Source organism: Dermacentor andersoni, chromosome 5 (genome assembly GCF_023375885.2).
Source record: "Dermacentor andersoni chromosome 5, qqDerAnde1_hic_scaffold, whole genome shotgun sequence".
NCBI lineage: Eukaryota > Metazoa > Arthropoda > Arachnida > Ixodida > Ixodidae > Dermacentor > Dermacentor andersoni.
The window spans coordinates 186,007,680-186,035,040 of NC_092818.1; the positions used below are offsets into that span (position 1 = coordinate 186,007,680).

Genomic DNA, 27,361 nt, shown 5'->3' on the forward strand with positions numbered 1-27,361 from the left:
GGATTCGCCACTGCAGCTGCTTTTTGGTCGGGTGGCGTAGACCGTTCGGGCATCCCTCGACATCGCATGGAAGTTGAATTCTCTGCTACATGCAGTTTGTGCGAGTTTCAAGCCAGCAAAACCAGCGCATTACTATGCGGTAACGAAACTACTGAAACGCGAAAGCATGGGCGGCGTGCAGTCGAGTGAAAATGAAACCTTTCGACTGCCCATGTCTGTGTCGAGGGTAATTTCAATGAGTTCTTTTTTCTAAAAATGCAACAGAACTGGACAAGTTGCATTTTATTTTTTCTTATAATACAATTCAAGGATGGTTTTTTTGTAATGAGTGGTTCAGTACTAGCGATAGAATTTAACTGAGGAGTGCTTTCATCATAGGGCAAGTACTTGAATGTCCCGCAGGAGTCTAATCGTGTCCTGCATCTACCTCAATTTCTCAGTTATAAAGGCTCTGTTTGCGATAGTATTGACACCTTAGAGACTGTTGAACACTAACCTATCACTATAGCATGACTTAATATTTGCCTTTAGTGCCCCTTTAAGCTCACTGGCAAATTAAATGTGCACCTAAACAACTAGCTGTGCTGTTTTTGCAAAAAGATGGTGTACAATGTTTGCTGCTTTATCTTGGCACAATAAAATGCTCAGTATAGATATAACTGAGTAAAAGTTCACATTACAATATCCTTTTTGTAGGGTATACAATGCCAGTTAAGTACAAGAGTTCTGTGGTTGAAAAAGCACGCTTCACCTTTGCCCTGTGCTGCTAGTATATATGCATCAGCCAGTTAATGCATTATTATCTCTTATATTGGAAGATCGATTCTGGTACATTCTAAATTTATTCAGACAGAACTAGAAAAGCCGACACTCCTTTTGTAAGCATTCTTCTGGTTTTTCACAGCTTTTCTGACCATATAGGTATTATACAAATACATGCCAGATTTTAAGGCTAAAAACAAACCTGTGACACATTTCTGCATAGTTTTCTGACAACAAACAGCCATGGATTTTCAGTTGTGCACAGGTGTGCTACAAAAAAAAAAGGCTGATTCTGTCGGAACTTCTACTCTGGAGTTTTGATCTCAATTCGTTGAAGCAAGGAGCTTTCTAGAATTCACACAGGTATGCAGTCTGGGAATAGGTCAAATAAACACTCTTTCACAGTTGGGCCAGTTCTTAATATGAGCACCATATAATGGCATCAATGTGTGCAGCCTCTTCAGCCAAACTGGCCTTGCACCATAATTGATAGAACAACCGCTGCTCCTGCCCAGGAGGTGCAGACTAACTCCTTCAACAGTGGTAAATTTGTACAATTAATAAAAATGATACAGCTGGCTTGCTTGCACTGTTGTTGCCTTCAGAGGTTTGTTTTGGCACCTTGCTTGATTAAATAAGGCACACAAACACTTTTGAAGTGCACTGCAGTGGCACAGTCATATGGAGGCTGCAGCCACTTACCCCATGGCTACAAACATGGTGGTGGTTGGTTTGAAAATTGCGTAATCGACATGAATTGGCACCTGTGGGCTTCGATCATGTTTAACTTTTAGCAAACAGCCCCGACAAAAACTAAGTGCACAGACAAGACTGACAGGAATACTGTTAACAATACTGAGGCCAATGGCTGTTTCTGCGGTTGTTCAGAAGCTGCACTCTGGACTTGCAGAACTTTCTAAATTTTAGAAAGAACTGTTGGAAAATGAGGCAAACAAGTAACATTTTAATGCAAGCAATAATATTTTCTTAAAAACATTGAAATGTTCTGCAGAATCTGATGTTCGGTCGCCTAATAAATGCAAACCACAGAATTCATCTGTCTGGAACCCAGGAAGCTATGCTACTTTCAGGATCTGCAAGGTCAATGCATTTCCAATCGGGAAACATTGCAGGAACAGGACCAACAGCCTGGTCAAGAAAAGGCACCAAACATTTTGCAAGCTTCTGTGAGCCAGGCTTTGACAGGTGCAGGCCATCTAGTAGCAACCTCTGCCAGTTCTGAAAGCAAAAAACACAAGATTCAATATCGTGAATCTTTGTTAGTCCCAATGGTAGACAGCACGGACTGACTGACATATAAACAGGTCAAGTTTATTCACTTCTAGAATGTTTGACCTGGAACCAGTTTGCTTGGCATCCTTTCTCCATGCAGCCAACATAATACCACATAATTCTAGAAACTTATGTTTTTCAAACATACCATTGTATGAAGATCAGCATCGATAAACTACCAATAAGTTGTGAAGCAACTCCTTCAAACCTTGGTATAAAATGTACTTGATTAAAAACTTCTAGAAAAACTTATAAAATGTAGACCAATGATGCAAGTGGAATACTGTACTCTCTTAAGTTACTCAAAATATTTTTACTGTGTTCTTATTTAGCTAATTAAGACCAACTTGTAAAATTTCAAGTAGCAGAGCACAAAGTTAATTTGTACGGTATGGTTAGAAACATTTGGTGCAGTTGTTTCCATGAAGTACGTGGTTATTTCTTCTGAACTTTAGTGCAATATACTAAGCCAGATTGTGTGCACTCCTCCAATCGCTTTGCTACCAGAGCTAGGTTGGATTCCCTTGGAAAAAGTATTATACCGCCTTCCAAGTCCATGAGGGCTACAGCAAGGTCCGCAACCCACATCTGTACACACATTAAACAATAAACTATTTGCAAAAATGATGCTGCGCATGAATGAGAAAGGCTGTTTTTAAACTAAGACTAGTAGAACAAAGCATTGTTTCCATTCAACAGCTTCATTTTTACCTCCACTGAAATCCAGCACATTGAAACACTCTGCAACTATTCGGCCATGGTAGAAGCTATCGAGTGGAAAAAATGCACTCCTCCTCAGTGGGGAGAATAGGGGTGGGGAGGCTATGACGACACGAAAATTTTCTGTGCGGTTTTTGAAAAGCCATCATGTTCGCATTTCCTCCCTGGGAGAAATGTAGTTGGGACGAAAGTTTTTGGCTGAAAAACAGCCTTGCAGGGCAGCCAACTTAGCAGGTTTGGAAATGGAACTACAACAGCACGAATACACAAGACACAGTAAGGAGAGAAGCACGTAGCACTGTGTGTATGTTCCCTAACAGTACATTGCATTTTCGTGCTGTTGTAGTTCCATCTCTGATAACGCCGTACCAACCAGCCAAAGTTGCAACTCTTCTGAAGACTTGCACAACATTGCAAATGGTTCATTTGAATGAACCTCACTCGTGTGGGCTCAAGTAGTTTCCCATTTGAACATTTCATATAAGATTGTCTTGTCCCTTCTCATGAAATCAGCATTTCAGGTAAGTTAAGGTGAGAGATTAATAGACAGGTAAGGGAGAAAAAATCTTCTGTGAAATAACAGCAAATGCACTGAACATTGTAAACTAATATACAAGCAACTAAGGGCGCAAGCAAGCTGTAGCAAGCCAAGGCAGGAAGTTTAGCACTGCTGATTAGCTTTTCTGTGTTGTGAAAATTTCACTCTTTTGCTTTGTACTATTTACATAAAACAGCCATACTTTCCGTATTATGGGTTTCAAGAATTACTTACCTGTTCCTGTTGGAACGCGACAAAGATGTTGATGACGGCAATGTGCTGCTCCTCACCGAGTTTGGAAACTGCATCCACATATCCGGAGATGGTCTCTAGGTTGCGCCTTGCAAGATCCCTGCCTGTGAAAAGAGATTTCACATTACACCACTGGCATCAAATGTTCACTGTTCATGTATGTCATCACTGAGAACTTGTGCACTAAGTGCTTTGGACATAACAACCTTACCGAATTCATGCTTCAGTTTACTTTCTTCAAACCTTAAGTTACCAGGTACTGGCCTGGCTGCTCTTTACAAAATAAAAATGCAAATTACTTTACCATAACTACAGTTTGCATGTGTGTTTGCTTCCAAGCAGATTATTAAACAAATCAAAAATGGAACCTTGAGACCAACAGAGCACCTGATAGAAGACGTGTTAGATGATGAAACTTGTGGGAAAACATTCACAAGAAAACCTTTGGCACTTTATCCTACACTATGTTTTTCTTTTTTTTCAATATGTCATGCCATTTCACCACTCCATTCGGAACATATTTTGGAGTAAAACTGCTCAAATGGAACCTTATGTCATAGCCTACTCTCGCAACAGAGGCAAAACAGCTTTTACTCTGTTATCACTTCAGCTTTCCACTAGTTTTTTGCTGCTTGGTGATGACAAGGTGATTTAAGCGTGGCAGCAGGAATGTGGCAGTGTAAGATGGTGCCTGCACTTTTAAGATGACTGGTAAATTCATGGCATTCATGGCAAATTCACTGATTCGGAGGTTTGAGTGCTTTCATTGTGTTGCGGTATTAGTGACTATATGTGTTATCAGGATAGCAGCACTTGAAGCAGAAATTTTTTTAAGTCTACTTTGAACAGAACTAGCTTGAGGCATGAAAATTTGGATATTGCTACGGAACAGCTGCCACAAGGTGGCTGCACTGAGGAGAAAGAAGACGACGTGTGTGCCGGCTTGATATAGCGTCACCATTTTGGCCTCCGTTAGCTTCCTTGTAAATAAATTGTAAATTGCATTCAGCTTCAGCTACACGTAACATTAATTTGGTGGAGGTGGACGTTCCCCGTACCCGTCATGGAGCTTCACAGTGGTCGCAATGGCGACAATGCAACTTCGGCTCCTGCTGGCGGCACTTCATCTACGCAAGCGTCTCCGCCTGCAGCCCCGACCTACGTCACCGTTTCCCCACCTCGGGATCCTGGTGTTTTCAACGGAGTCGGCAGTCTTGATGTTGACGACTGGCTCCACTTATACGAACGTGTCAGCACCAGTCACAGGTGGGATCAGACTATTATGCTTGCCAACGTTCTTTTCTACCTCGACGGAGCTCCACTGGCGTCGTTCCAGACTCACAAAGAGGAGATCTCGAGCTGGGATCTCTTCAAAGACAAGCTCCGCCACCTTTTTGGCAATCCGTTTGGTCGACAAGTCAATGCCAAGAAAGCCCTTGCCACACATGTACAGACGTCGACCGAGTCCTACGTGTGGTACATTCTCGACGTCTTGGCCCTTTGTGCCAAGGCTGACCCGAACATGTCTCAGGACGATTAGGTTAATCACGTCCTCAAAGGCATTGCTGACGACGCCTTCAATTTACTGGTGTTTACGAACGTCACCAGCATCGATACCATCCTCAAGGAGTGCCGCCGTCTTGAGCATGCTAAAAGCCGCCGGGTATCCCAGCACATCACGCGACTTCCCAACACAGCCGCTACATCATCCTGTGACGACCTCTTCCACTAGCCGTCGCGATGTGACAACTTGACCCGCATCATTCATCGTGAGGTCGAAGCGGCACAACCAGCGGCCCCTTCATTCCCGTTACCTGATCATTCTCCGGTGACAATCTCCTTGATCCAGGCCGTCGTCCGTCAAGAGTTGTCCAACGTCGGCCTGCAATCCATTCATTCCGTACGCTCAGAACCTCTTTCTCCACGCCCGTCCCGACCCCGCTCTTACTCCTTTTATGGACAGCGCAACCCCTCCGAATGGCGAACCGTGGACGACAAGCCGATCTGCTTTAACTGCCGACGCATTGGACATGTCGCTCGCCACTGCCGCAGCCGCTGGACTTCTCCGACACGCTATTCTCCTGATTACTACCCTCGCCCCTCTAGCGCATCCTTTTCCTTCGCTCCTGCTATGCCTACCCCATCATCTGACCCTGCGACATCTTTGACACGACCCCGCTACTCCCGCTCGCCTTCTCCCTCCCGCCGCCAATCTCGCTCGCCCCTGTCACGCCGTGCTCCTTCTCCGACCTACTCGCCGCACCCCCGACCGGAAAACTAGACAGTGCAGCTTCTGGAGGTGAAGCTGTAATGACGACATTGGCACGAAATCCTCGCTTCACCTTACCCACGAACAAGAATCTTTTGGACGTTCTCGTCGACAATGTCCCTGTGTGCACGTTGAGTGACACCGGGGTGCATGTGTCAATTATGAGTGCTGATCTTTGCCGTCGGCTCAAGAAAGTTCTGACGCCTGCCCCGAACCGAGTTGTAGAAGTCGCCGACAGAGGGACTGTCGCTATTGTTGGCATGTGTTCTGCCCGACTCACCATTGCTGAGAGACACACCGTCGTTCTCTTCACCGTCATCGAGCATTGCCCTCACGAAATCATTCTCGGTCTGGATTTTCTTGCCAATCATTCTGCCCTCATTGACTGTTCGGCCGGCTCACTTCGCCTTGACTTGCCTCTTCTTGCCGACCCTGTGGACCCGCCTCCAAGCCATTTGAGCTGCATGGATTTTATTCGCCTACCGCCTCACTCTGTGACACACGTCGACTTGTTGTCCTCACCAACTGTACCCGACAGCAATTATGTGGCCACACCAATTCCGGCTGTTATGCTCACATGGTGTAAGGGCCGATTTACGCTCGAGCCGCCCATCACCGCTAGCCGCGAAAAATTGCACGTATCCAGCACTTGTGCACAAATTACCATTTACACTGTGTGCACAGTGTATACCTTACACATTGTAAACCGAAATTTGTGAACAAGTGTTTGATACGTGCAATATTTCGTGCAACCGCATGCGTGCGGTGCAGCTTGCGGCGATGGGCGGCTCGAGCGTAAATCAGCCCTTACCGTGCCGCACATTGTGCTGAATATTACTGGCAACCGCATCTGCCTTCCCCTTGTCAATTTCGCGCTAACCGTGCAAGTTCTGCCTCCGGGGATCTCCTTGGCTATAATTAGCGCTTTGCAGGATGATGAGGTCGAGCCATTCACAGTGGAAGATCGTTGCAGCTCAGCCCATACCGTGACGTCATCGCACGGTACTGACCTCGACACTGAGAAGATGGTTTTCTCTGACCTTACATCTGCTCAAGCTGAAGCTCTTTGCCGTGTTCTTGAAGGCTATCGCGACATTTTTGACTTTGACAATCGACCCTTAGGTCAAGCGTCCATCGTGACCCATCGCATAAATACTGGCGATGCGAACCCTATTCACCGACGTTCATATCGTGTTTCTGCGTCGGAACGAGCTGTTATCCAACAGGAAGTCGAAAAGATGCTTGCAAAGGACATTATTGAGCCTTCCTGTAGTCCCTGGGCGTCTCCCGTCGTACTTGTCAAAAAGAAGGATGGAACGTGGCGCTTTTGCGTAGATTATCGCCACCTGAACGACATCACAAAAAAGGATGTGTACCCTTTGCCACGTATTGATGACGCTCTAGACTGCCTGTACGGTGCCACCTATTTTTCTTCTATCGACTTACAGTCCGGCTACTGGCAGATATCCGTTGACAACATGGACCGAGAGAAGACTGCATTTGTTACCCCTGACGGCCTTTATCAGTTCAAGGTGATGCCTTTCGGTCTCTGTAACGCGCCCGTCACCTTCGAACGAATGATGGACTCTTTGCTTCAGGGATTCAAGTGGTCCACCTGTTTGTGCTATCTGGACGACGTCATCGTTTATTCGCCCACATTCGACACGCATCTAGACCGTCTTTCAGCGATTCTTGATGTGTTCCGCCGCGCCGGTCTCCAGTTGAACTCATCAAAATGTCACTTCGCTCACTGCCAAATCGCAGTCCTCGGACACCTCATGGACGCCAGAGGCGTGCGACTCGATCCGGACAAAATTCGCGCTGTTACGAATTTTCCTGTTCCGAAGTCTACCAAGGACGTTCGTAGTTTCGTAGGGCTGTGCTCTTATTTCCGATGCTTTGTGAAAGATTTTGCGACCATCACACATCCCCTTACCGACCTCTTGAAGAAAGACGCCCCTTTTTCTTGGGGTCCTGACCATGCCGCATCTTTTTCGCAGCTGACTACTCTCCTTACCACGCCTCCAATTTTGGCCCACTTTGACCCGTCTTCCTCAACGGAAGTTCGAACTGATGCCAGTGGTCACGGCATAGGAGGAGTGTTAGTACAACGCCAGCGTGGACATGATCGCATTATAGCCTATGCCAGCCGACTTCCATCACCCGCCGAGCACAATTATTCAATCACAGAATGCGAGTGCCTCGCTCTTGTGTGGGCTGTTGCGAAGTTTCGTCCACACTTGTATGGACGCCCCTTCTGTGTCATCACTGATCACCACACTCTCTGCTGGCTATCCTCGCTCAAGGACTCCACGAGACGACTCGCTCGCTGGGCGTTACGCCTGCAAGAATATACCTTCTCCGTGGTATATAAGACGGGACGCTTGCACCTGGATGCCGATTGTTTGTCCCGCTACCCCGTCGACGAACCGGCTGATGCGGACTCCATCGCTTGCATTTTCTCTGTGTCCCAGTTGCTTCAAATAGGCAACGAGCAACGCCGCAATCCTTCATTACGAGCCCTCATCGACCGTCTGGAGTCAACTCCTGGCGACGCCTCTCTCCGGATGTTTCTCCTTAAGGAGGGGGCATTATACCACTGCAATTTTGATCCACATGGCCTTGACCTTCTGCTCGTCATTCCATCGCACCTGCATTCGACTGTCCGCCAGCAACCTCACAATGCTCCCTTGGCTGGACACTTGGGCGTCTCCCGCACATACGACCGTGTACGCCGTCGATTCTTTTGGCCGGGTCTCGCCCGCTCCGTGCGGCACTACGTTGCCGCTTGTGAGCCCTGTCAGTGCCGGAAGAAGCCCTCCACACCTCCAGCCGATCGATATCCCACCCGAACCCTTTTACCGTGTTGGTCTAGACCTTCTTGGACCATTTCCTCTCTCGGGATCCGGAAATAAATGGGTCACCGTCGCTACTGATTATGCTACGCGGTACGCAATCACCAGAGCCCTCCCGACAAGTTGTGCTACTGACGTTGCTGACTTTCTTCTGTATGACATCATTTTAGTGCACGATGCTCCATGCTAATTACTCACTGACCGTGGCCGCAGCTTTCTCTCGGCAGTCGTCGAGGACATCCTCCGCTCCTGCTCGACAAAGCACAAGTTCAGCACGTCCTACCACCCACAGACCAACCGCTTCACGGAGCGCCTCACGGAGCGCCTCAACCGGACCATCACCGACATGCTTTCGAAGTATGTTGCGACCGACCACCACGACTGGGATCTTCACTTACCATATGTGACATTCGCGTATAATTCATCGCGTCACGACACCACCGGCTAGTCACCATTCTATCTCCTATATGGCCAACAACCCGCCTTGCCCTTGGACACTTTGCTGCCCTCGGCCACACGTTCAGCCACTGAATACGCCCGTGACGCGATCGCACACGCCGACCACGCGCGCCAGCTCGCCCGCACCCGTCTCGAGGCCTCACAGGAGCATCAGAGACGCCTCTATGATTGCCACCATCGCGACATGCACTTTTCTCCGGGTTCTCTGGTCACCCATTCGACGTGTGGGCCTTTCCGAAAAGCTGCTGTCGCGCTACACTGGCCCTTACCGTGTGGTGCGACAAGTGACCAATGTCACGTATGAAATCATCCCCGCCGACCTCTCAGTGTCATCATCAGCAGCAAGTGACATCGTTCACGTGGTGAGACTAAAACCATACCACACATCTTTCACCACGATGTGTAGATTGAGCACCGGGACGGTGCTTCTACAGCCGGGGGTGATGCTACGGAACAGCCGCCACAGTGTGGCTGCACTGAGGAGAAAGAAGACGACTTGTGTGCCGGCTTGATATAGCGTCGCCATTTTGGCCTCTGTTAGCTTCCTTGTAAATAAATTGTAAATTGCATTCAGCTTCAGCTACACGTAACAATATTTTGAGATAAAATTAGGATGTTTACTGGTGCATCCTTAAATTTGGACAGTCTGAAGACTGCGAACTATGAAAGATAGCTGGTGGTCACCAACTTCCTTACCGGTTTCCTTGCACCAAGCCACCCACTTTTCATCGCAGTATGGAGGAGGCGTCACGAGGATGACTTTGTTCATGGGTACACCACAAACCTGGATGCAAGTTCCATTTGTTTCATTTTCATATACTATCTACTTTCACCAAACTACAAAATACATATTTCCTTATTTTTGGCCACGACATGGCACAAAATCTCACATTTGATTGTGTGCTTGCAAGTGGAAGCAATGTTGGGGCTTTATTCACAGTTGATCACATTTAGGGATACTTCCACTTTTGCATGGTGTATGCCCAGCACAACATCATATTGGAACAATAGCCATTACAGTTGCTAGTTTAGCCAATCAGTGTGCACAGAATTGTCTTCTAGAAGTATCACTCCAGAACACAGCCTCTGGTTGACTAAAACCATTATCACCTATTCAACCTTCACAGGATGCTTGATATTGGTATAAATTATGCAGAGTTTATTTAGTACAAGTGATTTCACATGGGTGCTTTTGGTACTTTTGGATATGGTCAAGTTAAACAAAAGTCAAATTAATTCATGTCAGATGGACAGAATTTCACTGTACCACACACCCAAGAACAGTTTATCTCCTTTTTTTTTTTTTTCTAAAAAAGATGGCACACATGAATTCCTTTGAATTTGCATACTGGTTTTAATGCACGATGTTTTAACACTTCTGCAGACATCACCTGATGCATGTCATATGACCACCTAAGATGCAATATTGGCTGCTCAAATGAGAACAGGCATGAACCCTCAGAATTAGTGATTTGTTGAAAGAACCATTCTCATGAGGCCTTCATGAAGCCAGACCAGCCTCACATATAAACATTAACATCTGGCTGATGCTTACCTTATCAACACCTATTCTTGAGCTAGTGCATGGTGAATTAATAAAATTATGGCATAAAAGAGACAAGGACCGAAAACACGGCACACAAGAAAAGCCCTAGCTTTCAGTTAAGGTTCACAAGGGAAAAAAAGATATGCCAAGCTTCATTGCAAGCACATAGTCCAAACAAGAATTTAAATTAAATCACAGGTGCAAAAAATGTTGCAACAAGAACCACAGAAGCCACCTTGTTTCTAATTGACCATTCTGCACTGGAATTTAAACACAAAGACATACTGAGTGGCTGCCAGAAGGCATCAAAGAAATATTTCTTTAAAGTAACAGATATTGTGATTCAAGTCCTGAATTTACAAAAACAAGGAACTATAGGATTAAAAATCCAAGGAAGCTGCTAGACGAAAACATGCCTTGAATGTGATGTTTACGGTTAAATGCAAGGTACTGTAAAGTTACACAAACACTTAACTGCACAAACTCAACAGCTAATATCTAATAAACAACCTGCTAGTATACTTGGGGACATGCATGGCACGATTCCAGTGAAGCTGTTTATGGCTAGGGCTCCGTGAAATTTTTATGTGTGTGAGCAAACCTCTCATGAGCAATCCCTCTCGTAATACAGAGGCTTTATATATATATAGTCCACGTGAATGTATATAAATAAATGTGTGTGTGTACCTTTCATCACAATGACCATCAAGCAAGACAATAAATGCATTCATACCTTTGTTCAAAATTCTGTGTCATCTCTTTTTTGTGTGCTAAACAGCTTCACTGGTTATCCCCCTCCAAATGGCTCATGAATTCTTTTTCATACATGTTGAGAGAACAGATCTCTGGCAGTTTACGGAGGGCCAAAAGCATCAAGTTTATACTGGACTCTGAAGCAATATAAATTTTTAAAATGTTTGAATTTTTGGCTGTTGTTCTTGGTTCTTGTAGCCTTTGTCCTGCTGACACAAGGTGGTTGCTACGTGTTTTCAATGGCAATACCTTCAAGCCTGCGCTTTTGTTCCATGTTTCAAACTGATATTGAATTTTCTTGAGAGATGTTCTAACAAGAAGCTTTTAGTTCAGAGTCAGCACTCCCTTGTTTACTCTGTTCCCAGCCCTTGCAATTTGCACAATTTGTTATAAGCAAAGCTACACCCTTGCTCACATCCAATTCTTACAGGAATCATCTTTACGTACCAAAGTGCCTCAGCTCAACACTTCAACCCCTTCTCAACAGAGTTAACGCAGCACCGACCCTTGACTGAAGTGGTTGTTTTGCTTCAACAATATTTTTTCAGCTATTGCTAAGATAAACACCTGCAGTCCCGCAAATGCATATGGAAATCATTTTATAACACGTTAATTGATGTGCATCTCTCAAGCAACACTGCAACACAGGAATAGCTGAGGGGCATTAATGAAGGATATAGACTGCTCCAGTAAAGTGGTGGTGTGCTCCTTTACTCAGGTGAAGGCCAATTGTAAACGAAGTTATTTCCCAATACTGCGTCATTAGAGGTCCCTTCTGTCTACCTTGGGTTTCTGTTGGTGAGTTCATCAATAAGGCTACCTTGAGATGGTGCAGCATTTCTTCCAGATTAGAGACGTACTCCTTCAAAGGCACATTCGGCTTCTCAGGGTCTGAAGGTTCGCTACAGTCATTTGAGCCAAGGAATATGACAAATGCGGCCACACTTCCTGCATCCTCTGGACCAAAAATCCTGGGTAGGACATACTTGCACATGCGTGTGTTGTAGCCAGAGAAACCACGCACCACAACATCGCACCGCCTGTGGAGGAAGTACATTTACATTGTTCAAGATATGCACTGACAACAGCGACAACAGTAATGAAGTAACACTATACATAAATGATCATGATATAACAATGGTTTCTTTCAATAACTGGTTTATCACTGGTATAACTTGAAATAAACCAGTAGCTACAAAGAGAGAGAGAGAGAGATTGAGAGAGTTCGGCTTGTGCGACAGGGGCGCGCCTAACTTTACACGAATGGACTTTATAAATGTATACAATGGACGAGGTGGTACCTTTCAAACGCTTCGGCCACAAGAGACCCCCAGCAACCTTCTTCAGAGAAGGAACGCTGCAGAATAACATCGTGAAAGACAATGAGAAATTAACCTACACAGAGGCGCGCAGCCAGACTACGTGCACCATGAACAATGCGCACCCACAGGGCTCACCTGCGTCAGTGAATCCCCAAATAAAAATATTCGTGGGTAGACAACTTTACGAACGTGGCAGCGGAGAGTCATCCTTCCCAAGTAGACAGAATTTTACGTGGCTCCGAAGAGAAAACGTAGCGCTTCTTTAACGCCAGCTGCGTGCTCCGGTTTTTATAAACAACTGTTGTGCATATAAATGATGTGTTGTGGCTCACGGAACCCTCAACTATTGTGATTACCGCGCTAGCGTTCGCGCAGTTGGTTTCGTTTCAATCAAGGATGTCGACGATGTTTATGTGAACGCTCCTTCAAATGTAAATTATGCGTTGCGCAATGGCTTTTTCGTTGTAGTTAAACAGGTTGAACCTGTTAAACAGGACAAACGGATCTAAGGGATCCCAAAGCAACGTGCAAAAAAAGAACGCCACATGGGCCGCAGTCTCGCAAGGCCGCCGAAATTGGGGCGCTTATGCAGTACGCATTATAAGCTCGGAAGCCATACTTTTTGGCGTATTGCGATATCTCTGCTTGTGCTCAGAAAGGCAAGAATCGCTATGCATGAGCTCAGATCCGCAAAATAAAAAGCGCAGTTTGTTTTACTGCATTGAATTTGTATTGTCAACGGCACCGGTGGTCAAGAGAGTCAAGAGCACGGGTTAAGAGAATGTTTATGAACCATTGGCACTGACATGGCTCTGACCGTGGCTCTGACCAATGCTTTCGCTAGGCTTGGCTTAGGCTCTTTCGTTGGCTTTCTTCGAGGCTTTCCGCAGTTGCAGCAGTTACTACACCGCGGTAGTAATAGCGAAGCGCCTTAGGTTTCGTCTTTCGCGTTCGCCGACTCACTTTAGAGGGCAAAAAGGTCTTTGTTGCTTATCGTTAACCATGAAGAGTTTTTCAGTTCAGGGAATGAAGAGGCACCCGTCCGTAAGTAGAGCAATTTATTCGTGCCATACAACTGTCTGCGAAGCAGTAGTTTGCACTCATGTCCTGGCTGTCCTTAGTGGAATTTAACCCTAAAGCTCTGTCGAAGCCACTTATTGGACGTAAGCTTTCAAACATAAGAAGGTGCAGGGAACTTGGCAGTTGTGGATTAAACTACTGAGCATCCGATTGGTTAACCAAACTTAATGAACATGCACTACGTGCCATACTAAACTCGCTGCAGCATCTTGCACAGCGTGTGCGACGTACGGCTAATAGGATACCGCCTGAAGCAGCAAATAGCACATGCGCAGTAACTTAACGCAACTTAAAATTCGCTTGTTTACTGGTGTTCAGGTAACTGCGCATATGCTTTATTCTGCATATTCAGCGGAACTTAAAAGTATCGCCCATCCTGCAATCGAAAAAAAAAAAGTACCCCACAGGAGCCGGTGCTGTCACTTTGAAGGACGAGCAATTGAAGAAACATTTACTGTTTCATGCATTATAGTTGTGTCCCAGTTTTACGAGTTGCTGTCAGTGGTGAAGTTTCTCATTGATTGTCTGCAGCTCATTCCACTGGTCGTAATCGTTGGCGTCGGGATGGCGGGAGCAGTTTTCTACACAGCCCGCCTCGCCCTGAGGAACCCGGACGTCAGGTACCAGTATATGACCTTAAGAATGGGCGAGCTTGATTACATTCGTGTGTAAGAGTGCTGGAACAGACTGAACGCATAATTAAATGGAGGGTGATGGGCAAAATAATCAATCTGCTTAATCTTCTGGCACTCTTTCGGATATGTGCAGACGTGTGCACTAATGTTTCGGTACATGCCGATTGTTTGAGTGAAGGCAGCAAAGTTCCCTTGGAGTTGGTTTCTGTTCCGCCCTGGTGACTCGGAAGAAAGAAACAGCTTATTTTGGAGCACTCATAAGTTCACACTTTTGTGGCAGCGAAGCTGAAAATAGGACCAGCACCATTGTGGTGTGCCGTCACTGTTCGCAGTTTTTTCTTCAGAATTTTGAAGGTACCGTTATGCAAAGCCCTATGCAAATTTTCTGCTAGTATGAACATAATTGTAGAGTGTTAAGCCATCCTGTTCAGAAGCCATTGTATTGTCCGTGGAAATTTTCGTTTTAAAACATTTCTGGTGTAAAGCATCATTATAGACATGTAGCTACAAAATGGACTATAAATTAGTAAGTACTTGGCAGACTTGGCAAGATGTCTAGCCAGGAGTGAGCATGTGCTGGCAAGCGTGTGCGTAGTCTGACATTAAGTTTCATGTGATTAAAGTCTAGTTGAGTGTTCAAAACTAATCAAAATTAGTGTAACCTGATGACTACTACACCAATAAGCAGTCTGGCCAATGTTTAGTCCTTACGCGGGCTGCCGTGGCCAGACAATAAATAGTCTGCTTGTTCCAGAAGTACGTAATTCTTGCTGAAATTTGAAAGCATATCTTTGCTTACTTCAGCCTGTTTATTAAACTGTGTCACTAAATATACACAGTAACAGTAGGAATAGCTGCCAAATAGCTGCTGCGTATGGGTATATGCATTATGATGAAATATAGCACCTGAAAAAAGTGAGGAGAAGGCTTCTGTTGAAAAGAGGGTGTTTGAGAAAAAGGTGACTGTGCTCTGCTTGCGAGCTCGAAGCGCCGCACATGACAGCAAAATATGGCGATGTTCACAGCACCATATGCTATCTGCTTTTTTTTTTCACCAAGCTTGAGGGCTGGCTCAGGGCCCCTTAAAATATTTGTTTTGTTAGTGAATGAATTTGTGCAGCCCAAGTACGGAAGCAGGGTGTAGACGAGCCGTATGTAAAAATACTGAAAGATATCTATAGTGACTCCACAGCCACCGTAGTCCTCCATAAAGAAGGCAACAAAATCCCAATAAAGAAAGGCGTCAGGCAGGGAGATACGATCTCTCCAATGCTATTCACAGCGTGTTTACAGGAGGTATTCAGAGACCTGGATTGGGAAGAATTGGGGATAAAAGTTAATGGAGAATACCTTAGTAACTTGCGATTCGCTGATGATATTGCCTTGCATAGTAACTCAGGGGACCAATTGCAATGCATGCTCACTGACCTGGAGAGGCAAAGCAGAAGAGTGGGTCTAAAAATTAATCTGCAGAAAACTAAAGTAATGTTTAACAGTCTCGGAAGAGAACAGCAATTTAGAATAGGTAGCGAGGCACTGGAAGTGGTAAGGGAATACCTACATCTACTTAGGGCAGGTAGTGATGGCGGATCCGGATCATGATTCAGAAATAATCAGAAGATTAAGAATGGGGTGAGGTGCGTTTGGCAGGCATTCTCAGATCATGAACAGCAGGTTGCCATTATCCATCAAGAGAAAAGTGTATAACAGCTGTGTCTTACCAGTACTCACATACAGGGCAGAAACCTGGAGGCTTACGAAAAGGGTTCTACTTAAAGGGACACTAAAGGTTACTATTAAGTCAATGTGGACTGTTGAAATACCATCACAGAAACCTCGAAACGCTTGTTTCGTGCCAAGGAGAGACTTATTTTAAGAGAAAATGCGTTCTGAAGCGTCCGCGTACCTTTAGCGCAGTTCAAATCGCCCGCCCTCCGATCGAGGAGTACTGACATCATGGTCTCATAGTGACGTTGCGCCATCGGTGAGTAGAACGGCGTCCGCAGACGGCGCTACGGCTTTTCTGCGCAAAACGCAAACGCGCGGCCAGAAACAGAGCCAAGACAGAGCCGACCGTAGAGCGAAAGCGGGAGTATGGTGGCTAGCGGAAGGAGAAACACGCGACCATGGGGCTCTTGCATTGCCCAGGGGGCGCTGCGAGAAAGGTGCTAAAAAGCGCCCTCTGTCCTAAAATGGGTCGTACCAAGCTCGGTCGTCTGCTTCGGAAAGCACGTTTACAATATGGACCCGCCACTTTCGGTTGTGTTGTAGCACGGCCTGCTGCGTATATCAGGCGCGGAAGATTTTTTCAGGGGTGGCACGCTGCGTAAAGGCAAGAAATTATGCAGTGCCGAATACGTGTACGCCATTCAAGAATTAGGAGGCGAAGTTTTAGCACGGTGTCAATCGCAAGTGAAGCGAGTCGCGTACGAAGTGGAACTACAGGTAAGGTTTGCACGCTAGCTGCTAGATTCAGGCGCGCAAATGCGAGGAAATGCGTGCTATAAATGAATCCACAGCAGCGATAAGCAGACATCATGTGTACGGAACTGCTCGAGCACACTACGGTACGCGCCGCGATGTACAAACTGCTCGAGCGCACGATCGTACGCGCCGTGACGGCAGCGGTCTTTCTCGACATGCCGCCAAACGGCGGGCCTCCTGCAATCTTTGTTGACTGCATGCCACTAAACCGATGCAATGCATGTGAGCTCGCACGTACGTGCGAATCGCACTGCAGCGCGAGCTCGTGCGCTGCTCGCTTGATGTAGCTTTTAATGACAGCGCTCGAACATCGATGTGCTGCAATGAATATTGCCTTGCTGCGCTGCCTCAACGTGCTGGCTTGAGATCAAGGATGGGCACATTTAACTCTCTTAACCTGTGCTGCTCGTAGAGTAGTAGTGAATTGTCATCGAATGAGCCCGACCATTTGTGCTCATTTGCACACACTTCACCACTTCACATCGGTCGAATTGTTAATTGTCGCTGTGGCCGGGTCTCGAATCGTGAATTACCAGCCATGCCTGCTGCTATGTCGGTCTGCTGTCGGTACTGTAGGTGCAAAAGACCGAAATTTCGAATGCAGATAATCAAGCAAGCTTCAAGACAGGCGAAGCAGTCAGCATGGCACGAAGTTTCGCTTACTCAGCACGACGAACTGCAGCTATGCAGCGCGCCCGACGCTCCACTTCGTGAGGCCTTGAAGGAAAACGGTAGAATCTGATGTTGGGATTCAGGCCTTCTTGTTCATGGCAGCCCACGACGCAGAAGTAATGATGGTGACGCCTTTTCGAGGCTGGGCTATGTCTCTCCGGGTCGGCATCACCGATTCCTTCTGCTCCCAGCATTACATCCCACGGCACACGGAGAGTCCGTTTTCGTTCAACTATAGGCTGCGGCGAGCTCGCAGCGTGGCTGGCGTGGTCTGTGAGAAGTGATGAGCCTTTTCGCACTCGCAACAGGGCATAAAAAAGTGCGAATCGACGCAAAACTCAGCCTCGAAACGTGCTTCGCCACAGCGAGGGCTCAATACGACCCAAGCTGGCACGACCCAAATGTCGTTTCCAGCACCGCCACCAGGCGCCGCTACTATACCTCAAACTCCAGCGCAAGACGCCCATAAGCTGGTACTTCATTCTATGACGCAAACTTCGACGCTCGGCGCAATGGACCCTGACACCAACAGATTGGCTGGCGATGGTGGGCTCAACTTCAGCGATTTGAGCACCGACGAGCGCGACCTGCTGCTGAGGGCTCTCGCTGCCGGCGTCGTTGCGTACTACGACGGCGGCCTCGACACCGGCTCTCCGGAGCGGGAAAGCAACGAGGGCTTCCCACGACATCACATGGACGTGGCATTCTCGCTGCTTGTTCCAAATGCAAGTTTCGCGAGCCAGCAGAACCAGCGCAGCACGACGCGATAACGAAACAACTGAAACTCCAAAGCGCGCGCGGCGCAGAGTCGAGCGAAAACGAAACCTTTCGACACCCACACTACTGAAGGGTAACGTCAAAATGTTATTTTTTTTCTTGGAATCGAACAGAAGTAGACAAGTAGCATTTTATTCCGTCTTATAACCCAATGAAATGTACTTTTTAATACGAGTAGTTGAGTATTAGTAACACAAATTATGAGGAGTGCTTTCGTCATCGGGCTAGTACCGGAATGTTGCTGGGGGGTCTGAAATCGTGTCATGCATTTACCCCAATTTCTCGGTTACTAAAGCTCTGTTCGTGATTATATTGACGCCTTAGATGTTCTAAAACATTGCTCTACCACTTTAACTTGAGTTTCTGGTAACCTTTAGTGTCCCTTTAAATTGAGGATGATGCAACAAGCTATGGAAAGAAGAATGGTAGGTGTAACGTTAAGGGATAAGAAGAGAGCAGATTGGGTGAGGGAACAAACGCGAGCTAATGACATCTTAGTTGAAATCAAGAAAAAGAAATGGGCATGGGCAGGACATGTAATGAGGAGGAAAGATAACCCATGGTCATTAAGGGTTACTGACTGGATTCCATGAGAAGGGAAGCGTAGCAGAGGGCGACAGAAAGTTAGGTGGGCAGATGAGATTAAGAAGTTTGCAGGGACAACATGGCCACAATTAGCACATGACCGGGGTAGTTGGAGAAGTATGGGGGAGGCCTTTGCCCTGCAGCGAGTGTAACCAGGCTGATGATGATGATGTGCAGCTTAGCATCTTAAAGGGGTACTGACACTTGGCAAGCATGAAGGTTGGGAGAAATTAATATTTTAATCTGACATTAAAGGTACTTATATCAACTGGCCTTGCGTCAAGACCAGTTTGATCTGACGTGGAGCAGAATTTGCTAACATTGTTCAGCAACAGCGACATTTCTCATAAAAAACAATTATGCAGATCCAGCACACATATTGGAATCTGCATGGAATCTTTGTTAATGAAATGCTATAAGTCTGCCCATTTCAATCCAGTCTCTTTGGTGTAAAGGAAACTGGGGTGCCTGCATGTGCTTTCGCAAACCCGTGCTACACAATGTGAATTGCCAAGTATGTCTTCATTTCTTCTTATCTATATAAACTTTGTGTCACCGGCTTCTTGGCCGATCAGTCATCATAGATGTGTGATATAGTATGTAAATCAACATGCTGCAATGATCTCCGAGGTGGTTGACATTGGCATGATAGAAGTATATGTGCGATTATGTCCTAATGGTTAGGAAAGTAGGCATATAAGGGTTTTCTTTAAAGGAATTGTGCTCTTGACTCATTTGTTGCAGTGAGGATACTTGGGTATCATTTGTTTTACCACTGAGTAATTTCTGTAGAAAACAAGGCCAGCACCCTGTACATCTATAAGGGTAGGAAAGATGTTAGTTATGTTCTGCATGTGAGCTATTTGGCAAGACAGCAGCAGCCAGTCAGAAAAGTCTGAGAAGAAAAAGAGAAAAGGACATTTCGGCCCCACTATAGGAGCCTTGTTCACATTGAAGCAGTGTAGTGTAGGTTGGTTATACACGCTTCATGGTGTGACGTAAGCATCGGGTGGATATCGAGGGCAGGTTGCCTGAGTTGCAATTGAGCATGTGTGACGTCGTCCGGATATGATGAGATTCCAGGTAAAGCCTTGCCGTCTTGTTCCTTTCTTTTCCGGTTATCTTCACGCTATCCCAGTCAATGTCATGGCCCATGAACACTGTGTTCAGCTAGCACGTTTGTTGCCGTGTGCTTGCTGTTGACATCACAGTTGTGCTGTTTCAATCTTTTTCCAAAATCGCCCGCTTCACCGAAGTACATGTGTTCACAACCAGCGCAAGGAATCCTGTACACGCCACTCGGGAATTTCTCTTTTGCGAGCTTGTCTTTCGCAGTCGCCATTGTACGTCTGAGGTTGCGTGTAGGGACATGTGCGATGTCAACTTCGTAAGACCGAAAAATTTGGGACAGGCTTCCCGTACTTCGGGGGCGTATTTTATCAAAATCCATTTCTTTTTCTCTTGTCACTGGTGCTGTTGTGAGGCCGGGTGAGCTAAGTGATTTTCAACAGTTTTTATAAACGAACTGGGGTAGACCGAAGACAATAGGTCATGGCGTGTAGAGCCTTTCCTTGTTCGGGCAGCAGAGGATCCATTTTTTGATGCCGGTGTAGCTTGGAGAGCACGCTGACGACATGGGTATGCGCCTCGTCGCAGCGGGCCAGCTCGATACTCATGACTGCATTTTTCATGGTGAACATTGTTTTTTGCATTCTGCTCTGGAGCCAGGTTGTAGTTGAGACCTAGGCTCAACACAGAGAGCTTGGGGTCATGAACAAGGCTATTTACATTATTTTTCCTTTTTAAATAATGGTTGGCACTCAACATTTCCCACCATGTGTTTTATTTATTTATTTATTTATTTATTTATTTATTTATTTATTTATTAAGGAACCCAAAACGCCAAGGCATAACAGTGGGGGGTGGGGGGGTGGGGTGTACAAGAAGTACATATGACACCTCGGCACCTGGACAGAGTTAAAAGTGCTAAGAAAAAAAGGGGGAAAAAAGGCAAAGCCCTTACCAATGCACATCTACAATCTACAACATCAAGAAGAAAGCATCACTTGATTCAACCCTCACAACATGAGGGTTGAATCACAACCCTCCTAATGGTTTTAGGAAAGAAAGACATTCTAAACAATTCAGTTTTTGTCGTGAATTCACGGATCTTAAAACCATAGTCAACACGTTGGATTTATGTAAACGCTCTTGCACAAACTTTTCGCGATCAACCCGAAGAGCTGAATAATAGATAGCATGAAAAAAAACTTCACTCAACTTCTTTTGGCACGTGTCGAGCATTTCCCAGTTGAGTGCTTCCTTCGTACGCGATGCACTGTACCAAGCCCCACATGTGCCAGATACGAAACGAGAGGCAATGTTCTGCACCCGCTCCAACTTATCTTTATCTCTACTAGTAGGCGAGTCCCAAACCATACATGCATGTTCCAAAATCGACGTGACATAAGTCTTGTACGAAATGTCCAGACATGACTGCAGAAAAGTGTTTGCATTTCGGCGAAGAAATCCCAAGGTTTTGCATGTTTTAGCAGCAATATAATCGACATGACGGCACCAATTCAATTCAAGAATAATATAAACACCTAAATATTTAAATTTGAATACCTGTTCCAACATTACATTCCTAATAACATGTGGTTGCACATCAGGGTTTTTCTTTCTTGTAAATTTCATATGAACAGTTTTAGACAAATTCATATTCCATTTGACGCACCACTCTGAGATTCTGTTCAAGTCTTCCTGAAACATTTCAACATCACGGTCACAACTGACTACTCTATAGAGAACAGTCATCCGCAAATAACCGCATTTGAGACACTATTCCATCACTAATGTCATTCACGTACAGCAAGAACAATAGTGGCCCCAACACACGGAGCTTTGCGGAACACCGGACACAACTTGCACCCTCTGAGACTCAGTACCCTTCACAACCACAAACTGCTGATGTAAACATAATCTTTTACCCATGATATCAGTTGAGGAATAATATTGTAAAAGGCCATTTTTGTTTTCATTAGTAAACAGTGCGTCACGGTATCAAAGACATTTGATACCATGTTATCATCTTTAAAAGCTTTGTTGATTTAGAATTGCTCAGTCAAGTGCAGAGACAGGCACAGCACGTCGTTAAATAGACACAGAGAAAAGCCCCTTATTTCACTGTGTGACCAACTTAATGGAACCCAGTCGCAGAGCATTGGAAACCAGTCTCACTGAGCGAAAATCATGCCAAGTGAAACAGCCTTTTCTTCTGTCTGCGCCTCTGTTGCAACCTTAGATATTACAGGAACAAATATGGATATTGTCATAATCAACATGCGCACATGCTTCGTGGCCAGTCCCCTATTGTGGGTATTTAAAAGTGAACGAGTGCATACTGATGTGACGTGACTCATTTACCATGTGAGTGCCAAAGCTGTTTTGTAGAAACAAGTGCTATATAGAAGGGCGCGCATTTAGGCTGATTACGAGCAGAAAACGGCAATAAATGACAAGACGAAGAGGTCTGTGTCCTTCTCTTCGTCATGTCGTTTAGCGCTGTTTTCTGCTTGTAAATATTATAATACTCTTGGTCATGCTGAACAGGCAATGCTGTTGAAGTGAATAAGTAGTTTTTGTGAGTTTCACAGTGAAGAATTATGGCTCTTTGGGTTTGTTGGTTCAACATGATGAAAAATCGTAGCGCAGAATCATGCAGACAGAGAGATGACATACGAACTAACCACCAACAAAGGTTTATTTTCAGTGACCCATGTTTGTACTAAAAACTCGTTGCCATTCTGCATGCACAGTTCACTTTCTTTGGAAGGCAGGGTGTTTACCAACCGGAAAAACTGAGAATTCTCAGGGATTTTGAGTAGTCTGCAAGAACTCGGGGAATTTGTGCTTCAATCAGGGAAACTTAGCTGTCATTTTATTGAAAGGGAACGAAAGTCGCCCTACTGCTAGCTCGAGTAAAACAGAGGAATCGTAAAGAATTGTTTTTGACGCCGTGTTGTTGGCTGGAGGAGTTGCCAGTGTACAGTCAATGACTGATTTTCCGGACACCCGATTTTTGTGAAATGCCCAATGATGTGGACAGCTTCGCAGCACCACTTTGTCCCCCGTAGAGTCAATGTATAAGAACGTCTGTAATTTCAAGCGCAAGAACCCTTCGCTCTCCGATTTTCTGGACTTCTTGCCATGACTGCAGGTCCGAAACGGCATTTATCAATGTGAACACCACTGTTTTGATTATCTTGCCACCTCAAATCAGCGCTCTCGCACGATATCCGCTGGCAGCCGTAGCCACCACTGCGGCAATGCTCGGCTTAGCTGATTCGACGTTCGCTGTTAAGATTCTTGTCGTTTGGTGCTGTGTTTTTCATTGTAAGAATTCGCCGCTGTCAGTAATGGCACCGACTCTGTCTCTGTAATCTTCACAATTGGCTTCCAAGCTTAGGATGCATGGTGCGTTGCATAATGCCGGTTCCCGAAAGGCAGCTTCACCTCGGTACAGCAATGTAACAGGGTGAAACGTACGTTTAAGTATTGCGGTGAAGCTTAAGTGTAGGAAGGGGAAATTATAATGGGACACAGTACTTATTCCATAATTACACACGTGTGCACCTGCCATCTCCTGTCTCAGTACGAGCACCTATATGCCTTATAAGTGTACTGGTAGGCCTTCAGAGCTTCGGACGTGTCTGTGAAGGTTTCAGCCCTTAAAGGGACACTAAAGAGAAAAAAGATTTCTTCTGCATCAGTAAATTACCATTCTACAACACCAACAACACCACTCTTACAACGATAAGACGTTTGGTAAGCCAGAAAAAGCGTAAGAACGATATACGGGTGGCGACGCCTACTTTAGTTTCCGCACCTGGGGGCTGTGATATCTTGGATTTTGATGGCATCTTCTAGGGCCTACTAATTATATATAGCGGTTCATATTGGCTACATTATGTTCTAAAGGAACCAAATATTAAACATGGCAAGTTTCGGGAACCTTTACTCAGCCAACGCGGCCCAAATGCGAAAACATACTTTGGAATCCCTGACGTCACACTGACGTACCGGCGCTGGGGTTTCGGCGCGAAATTCAAATACTGATATTTGGACCTTCACTTTCTCATCTAGTAATCAACATATTTTTTTTAATGACTGCCTGCAGGGTTCTGAAACAATGCTTCATTAGTCTAAACTGATTTATTGTTTCACTTTAATGTCCCTTTAAAAGCAGTAAAAGACACGCATTGATTTTTCAGACTGCCTGATTTGATTTTTTTCGTGGCCCCTAGGGAGTACGAAAAATCGGACGTTGACTGTACAACTGACCAAGAGGCTACTTCAAATGGTCCATGGGCCAAACGCACAACGAAACGAGGACTAGAATAGAAATGATGGCCGCATTGAGGAATGATGGGGAAAGGAACTGTGCCACCTCCTCATTGAAGGAGCTTGGGCTCAAAAAGCAGTGTTGGCTGATGCAAGGATGCAGGTGACCCTCATCCAAACCAAAATAAACTCTTGATAGCAGTGAAACACAAAATAGAGGCATTGTGCATGGATTATGAATATGTGAGGACAGTTGAGGTTGACTTTCCAAATACTGAGAAAATCTCACTTGTGACAAAGTTTGGGCCTAATACCAATTATCTTGCTATCACTTGATAGAAATAGCTCATTTTCGAAAATGTATCCTTCTGTATGCATCTCTTTTTATTCGTATTTGAATATGTTGGACTCGATTTACAATGGGCTTTATCATTTTTCTTTTTCAAAGATATTTTATTTGCTGTGAATTTTTGCTATCCCCTACCTTCAGTTTTCTATTTTTAATAAACACTACTCCTTACTATTCAAACTGGATTAAGAAGTTTTTTTTTAACTGCTTGAGAGTGACGGCATCAGGCGACGTGGTGTCAGCCTGTCTTGACATAAAATAAAGTTCTGTGTTGCTCAGGGAAAACCTGGAAAACTCAGGGAAATTGAAAATGTCAACTTGGTAGACACCCTGGAATGTTAATTTCTTGTCTGAAAGGTGCACAGACGGGGGGTACTCGCAGACTCGGAACCAGGCCCTGATACCCTTTCTGCCTAAATAATTTCATGTGTAAGGTTATCGCTGCTTCTTCTGACAAAACTGAACTGAGCAAAAAGCGATTCGCAGTCATAACAATTGCAATGAAAAAGAAGCCAACCATTGCACGCATCTCTCTTGATATTGTTAGTACAGTGTTCTAGTAGCCGGTCATTTATGCAGCGTCGATTTATGTAGTCATATATGCAGAAGTCATGAGCTCACATCATCTGACAAACATAAAGACGTGGTTGTCATTTCGTACATTCATAAGCTCTCCCACATTATAAGGAAGATTATAGTCTGCTTGAAAGTCAGTGGTCCTTTCTGCATTCCAGAAGTCACACACAGAATCTGTGTAACAAAAAGCACAGTTTCTTTGATGGCATGCACTAGTCACTTTGTCTATTACATTCCCCTTTCTTGTGGTAAACAATACTTAGGACATTTGGGACGGGACACTGCATAAATGGCGCTTACACATGAGATTATTGAGATAGCAATTATTTTGCAGCAGCAATCTTGGAGTTTAGCTGCACTGTTGCACCAGAAAGCTGTTAAGTGTCACTGATCTAATCTGATATATGTTGAATTTTGCAGCTGGAACAAGAAGAGCAATGCTGAACCGTGGCAGGAGTTCAAGGACAAACAGTACAAGGTATGCGGGAAGACCACTAGCGTAGACAGTTTCAACTGCTGCTAAACTAGAATCTAACCGGTAGAAATGGTTATGGTACATAATTGAGGGTACACTGCAGTGTAACGCTATACAGAAAGAATAATAATTGGTTTAGTGTAAATAATGGTGATGAGATTGTCAGTGGCAACATTTTTGATTAGCAATTTGTGATGGCAATCAAGATGCTCATCAAATGGCTATGCCAATCATGTTGGCTTCGATAGTAGACTGTTGCCAGTGCCAAAAATATAGTTCTTGTATTGTATCCAATTATAAAGCGCATGAAATTGTTGGAAGCAGTCTCGTGAGAAAAAAAAGCATTCATTAGATAATGATACATAGCGTAGGTTGGGCCTTTCACAGTAGGCATAACATCAGTGCAGAAATTGTGGTGAAAGCCTTGGCTTTTAAAGGGGCCTTGAGCCACATTCTATCGGAAGTGGAGAAGGGCATTTGAAGTGAAAGGCTATTTTGGAAATACTTTGCCGCAAAAAGTACTTCAATGCGTTCAGCAGAATTGGAGTTGTTGGCAATCAAACATGGCCTCCGCTGTGCTCCTGTTTCTTATTCAATGCCTTGCACTGTGAAGGCTACGGCAGACTGGGGCGTGCCCACAATGTTCCGCCCTTTGAATGTCGCCGTGGTGCGCAGTTCATATTTCATTTTGTATGTTAACATAGATGTCACGACTTCCGATTTTGGTGCCTACGACGGGCTAAACGTAAGCCAAACGCGGTTGTCTCGTGGCGGTGGTGGTGTCTACGCTACGCAGCAGACCGCAGATACCAATAGTACCTGCGTATCGGAATCCGCTTTATTACGATCTAAGCCATTGAGAAGAGAATGAGGAGCAGGCTTCTGTTGAAAAGAATGCGAGAGAAAGGTGACTTTGTGCTCCACTTAGGAGCTCCGCACACTGCTTATGGCAGCAAAACTTGGCTGAGATGTTCACAGCAGTATACACTACTCCCAGACTATGTTATTTCCCCAAGCCCGAGGGGTGGTTTAGGGCCCCTTTAACAATTACTATCTCGCGTCTTGAAGGACAGGAATTAATTGTGAATAATGCAAGATAAGTTGTTTCTGAGTGTCAGTGTTGCTTTCACATTTTTGTCATGTTTCTGGGCTATTGTGTGCAATTACATGTCCTGGTATTTGCTTTGCCAGTTCTGGACCTCTCAAGACTACAGCACCTTGCCAAAGAGCGAGCGGCCCGAGTTCTAAGCTGATCCCTTCCATATTCACCCATGTATAGGTTGGTTTTGCAATAGGCTGACATAAGGCACGAATAAAGAGTGCTTTCGTGGCAAACCATTTGTAGCACAGTGTCTGTTATTTTTGACAGCCACATTTTTACATACATGCACTTTTCCCTTCCAAGCATTTGTAATTAAGGAGAATATTACCTGTTTGTTGGATGGCCATTGATCTGCCTGACAAGCATCCTTCTAAGCAAAGAGGAGGAAACGGGAAACATGTCCCTCCTAGCAAACTTTGAGGCTGAAATGTGCAATTGGCACCCTGCAGTGAAGTTTACCTGTACATGTTGCGCCACCTAGCAGTGGCGGTGAGCACCCACAGGTAGGGCCTCA

At 45.2% G+C, this 27,361-nt stretch overlaps 2 protein-coding genes across 2 annotated transcripts; one reads left to right on the forward strand and one right to left on the reverse strand.

Moving 5' to 3' along the window:
• Nucleotides 1-1,706: 1,706 nt before the first annotated feature.
• LOC126531731 (isoamyl acetate-hydrolyzing esterase 1 homolog) lies at nucleotides 1,707-13,571 on the reverse strand. Its single transcript, XM_050179423.3, has 6 exons — nucleotides 12,905-13,571; nucleotides 12,749-12,804; nucleotides 12,268-12,487; nucleotides 9,845-9,932; nucleotides 3,548-3,669; nucleotides 1,707-2,001 (listed from the first exon to the last, which is right to left on the reverse strand). The coding sequence occupies exons 1-6, from the start codon at nucleotides 12,974-12,976 to the stop codon at nucleotides 1,816-1,818; spliced, it is 744 nt and encodes a 247-aa protein (XP_050035380.2). The 5' UTR covers nucleotides 12,977-13,571; the 3' UTR covers nucleotides 1,707-1,815.
• Nucleotides 13,572-13,677: 106 nt separating this feature from the next.
• On the forward strand, nucleotides 13,678-27,083 carry ND-MLRQ (NADH dehydrogenase (ubiquinone) MLRQ subunit). Its single transcript, XM_050179431.3, has 4 exons — nucleotides 13,678-13,813; nucleotides 14,381-14,469; nucleotides 25,691-25,748; nucleotides 26,937-27,083. Exons 1-4 carry the CDS (start codon nucleotides 13,772-13,774, stop codon nucleotides 26,991-26,993), a joined length of 246 nt encoding a protein of 81 aa, XP_050035388.1. The 5' UTR covers nucleotides 13,678-13,771; the 3' UTR covers nucleotides 26,994-27,083.
• Nucleotides 27,084-27,361: the final 278 nt, after the last annotated feature.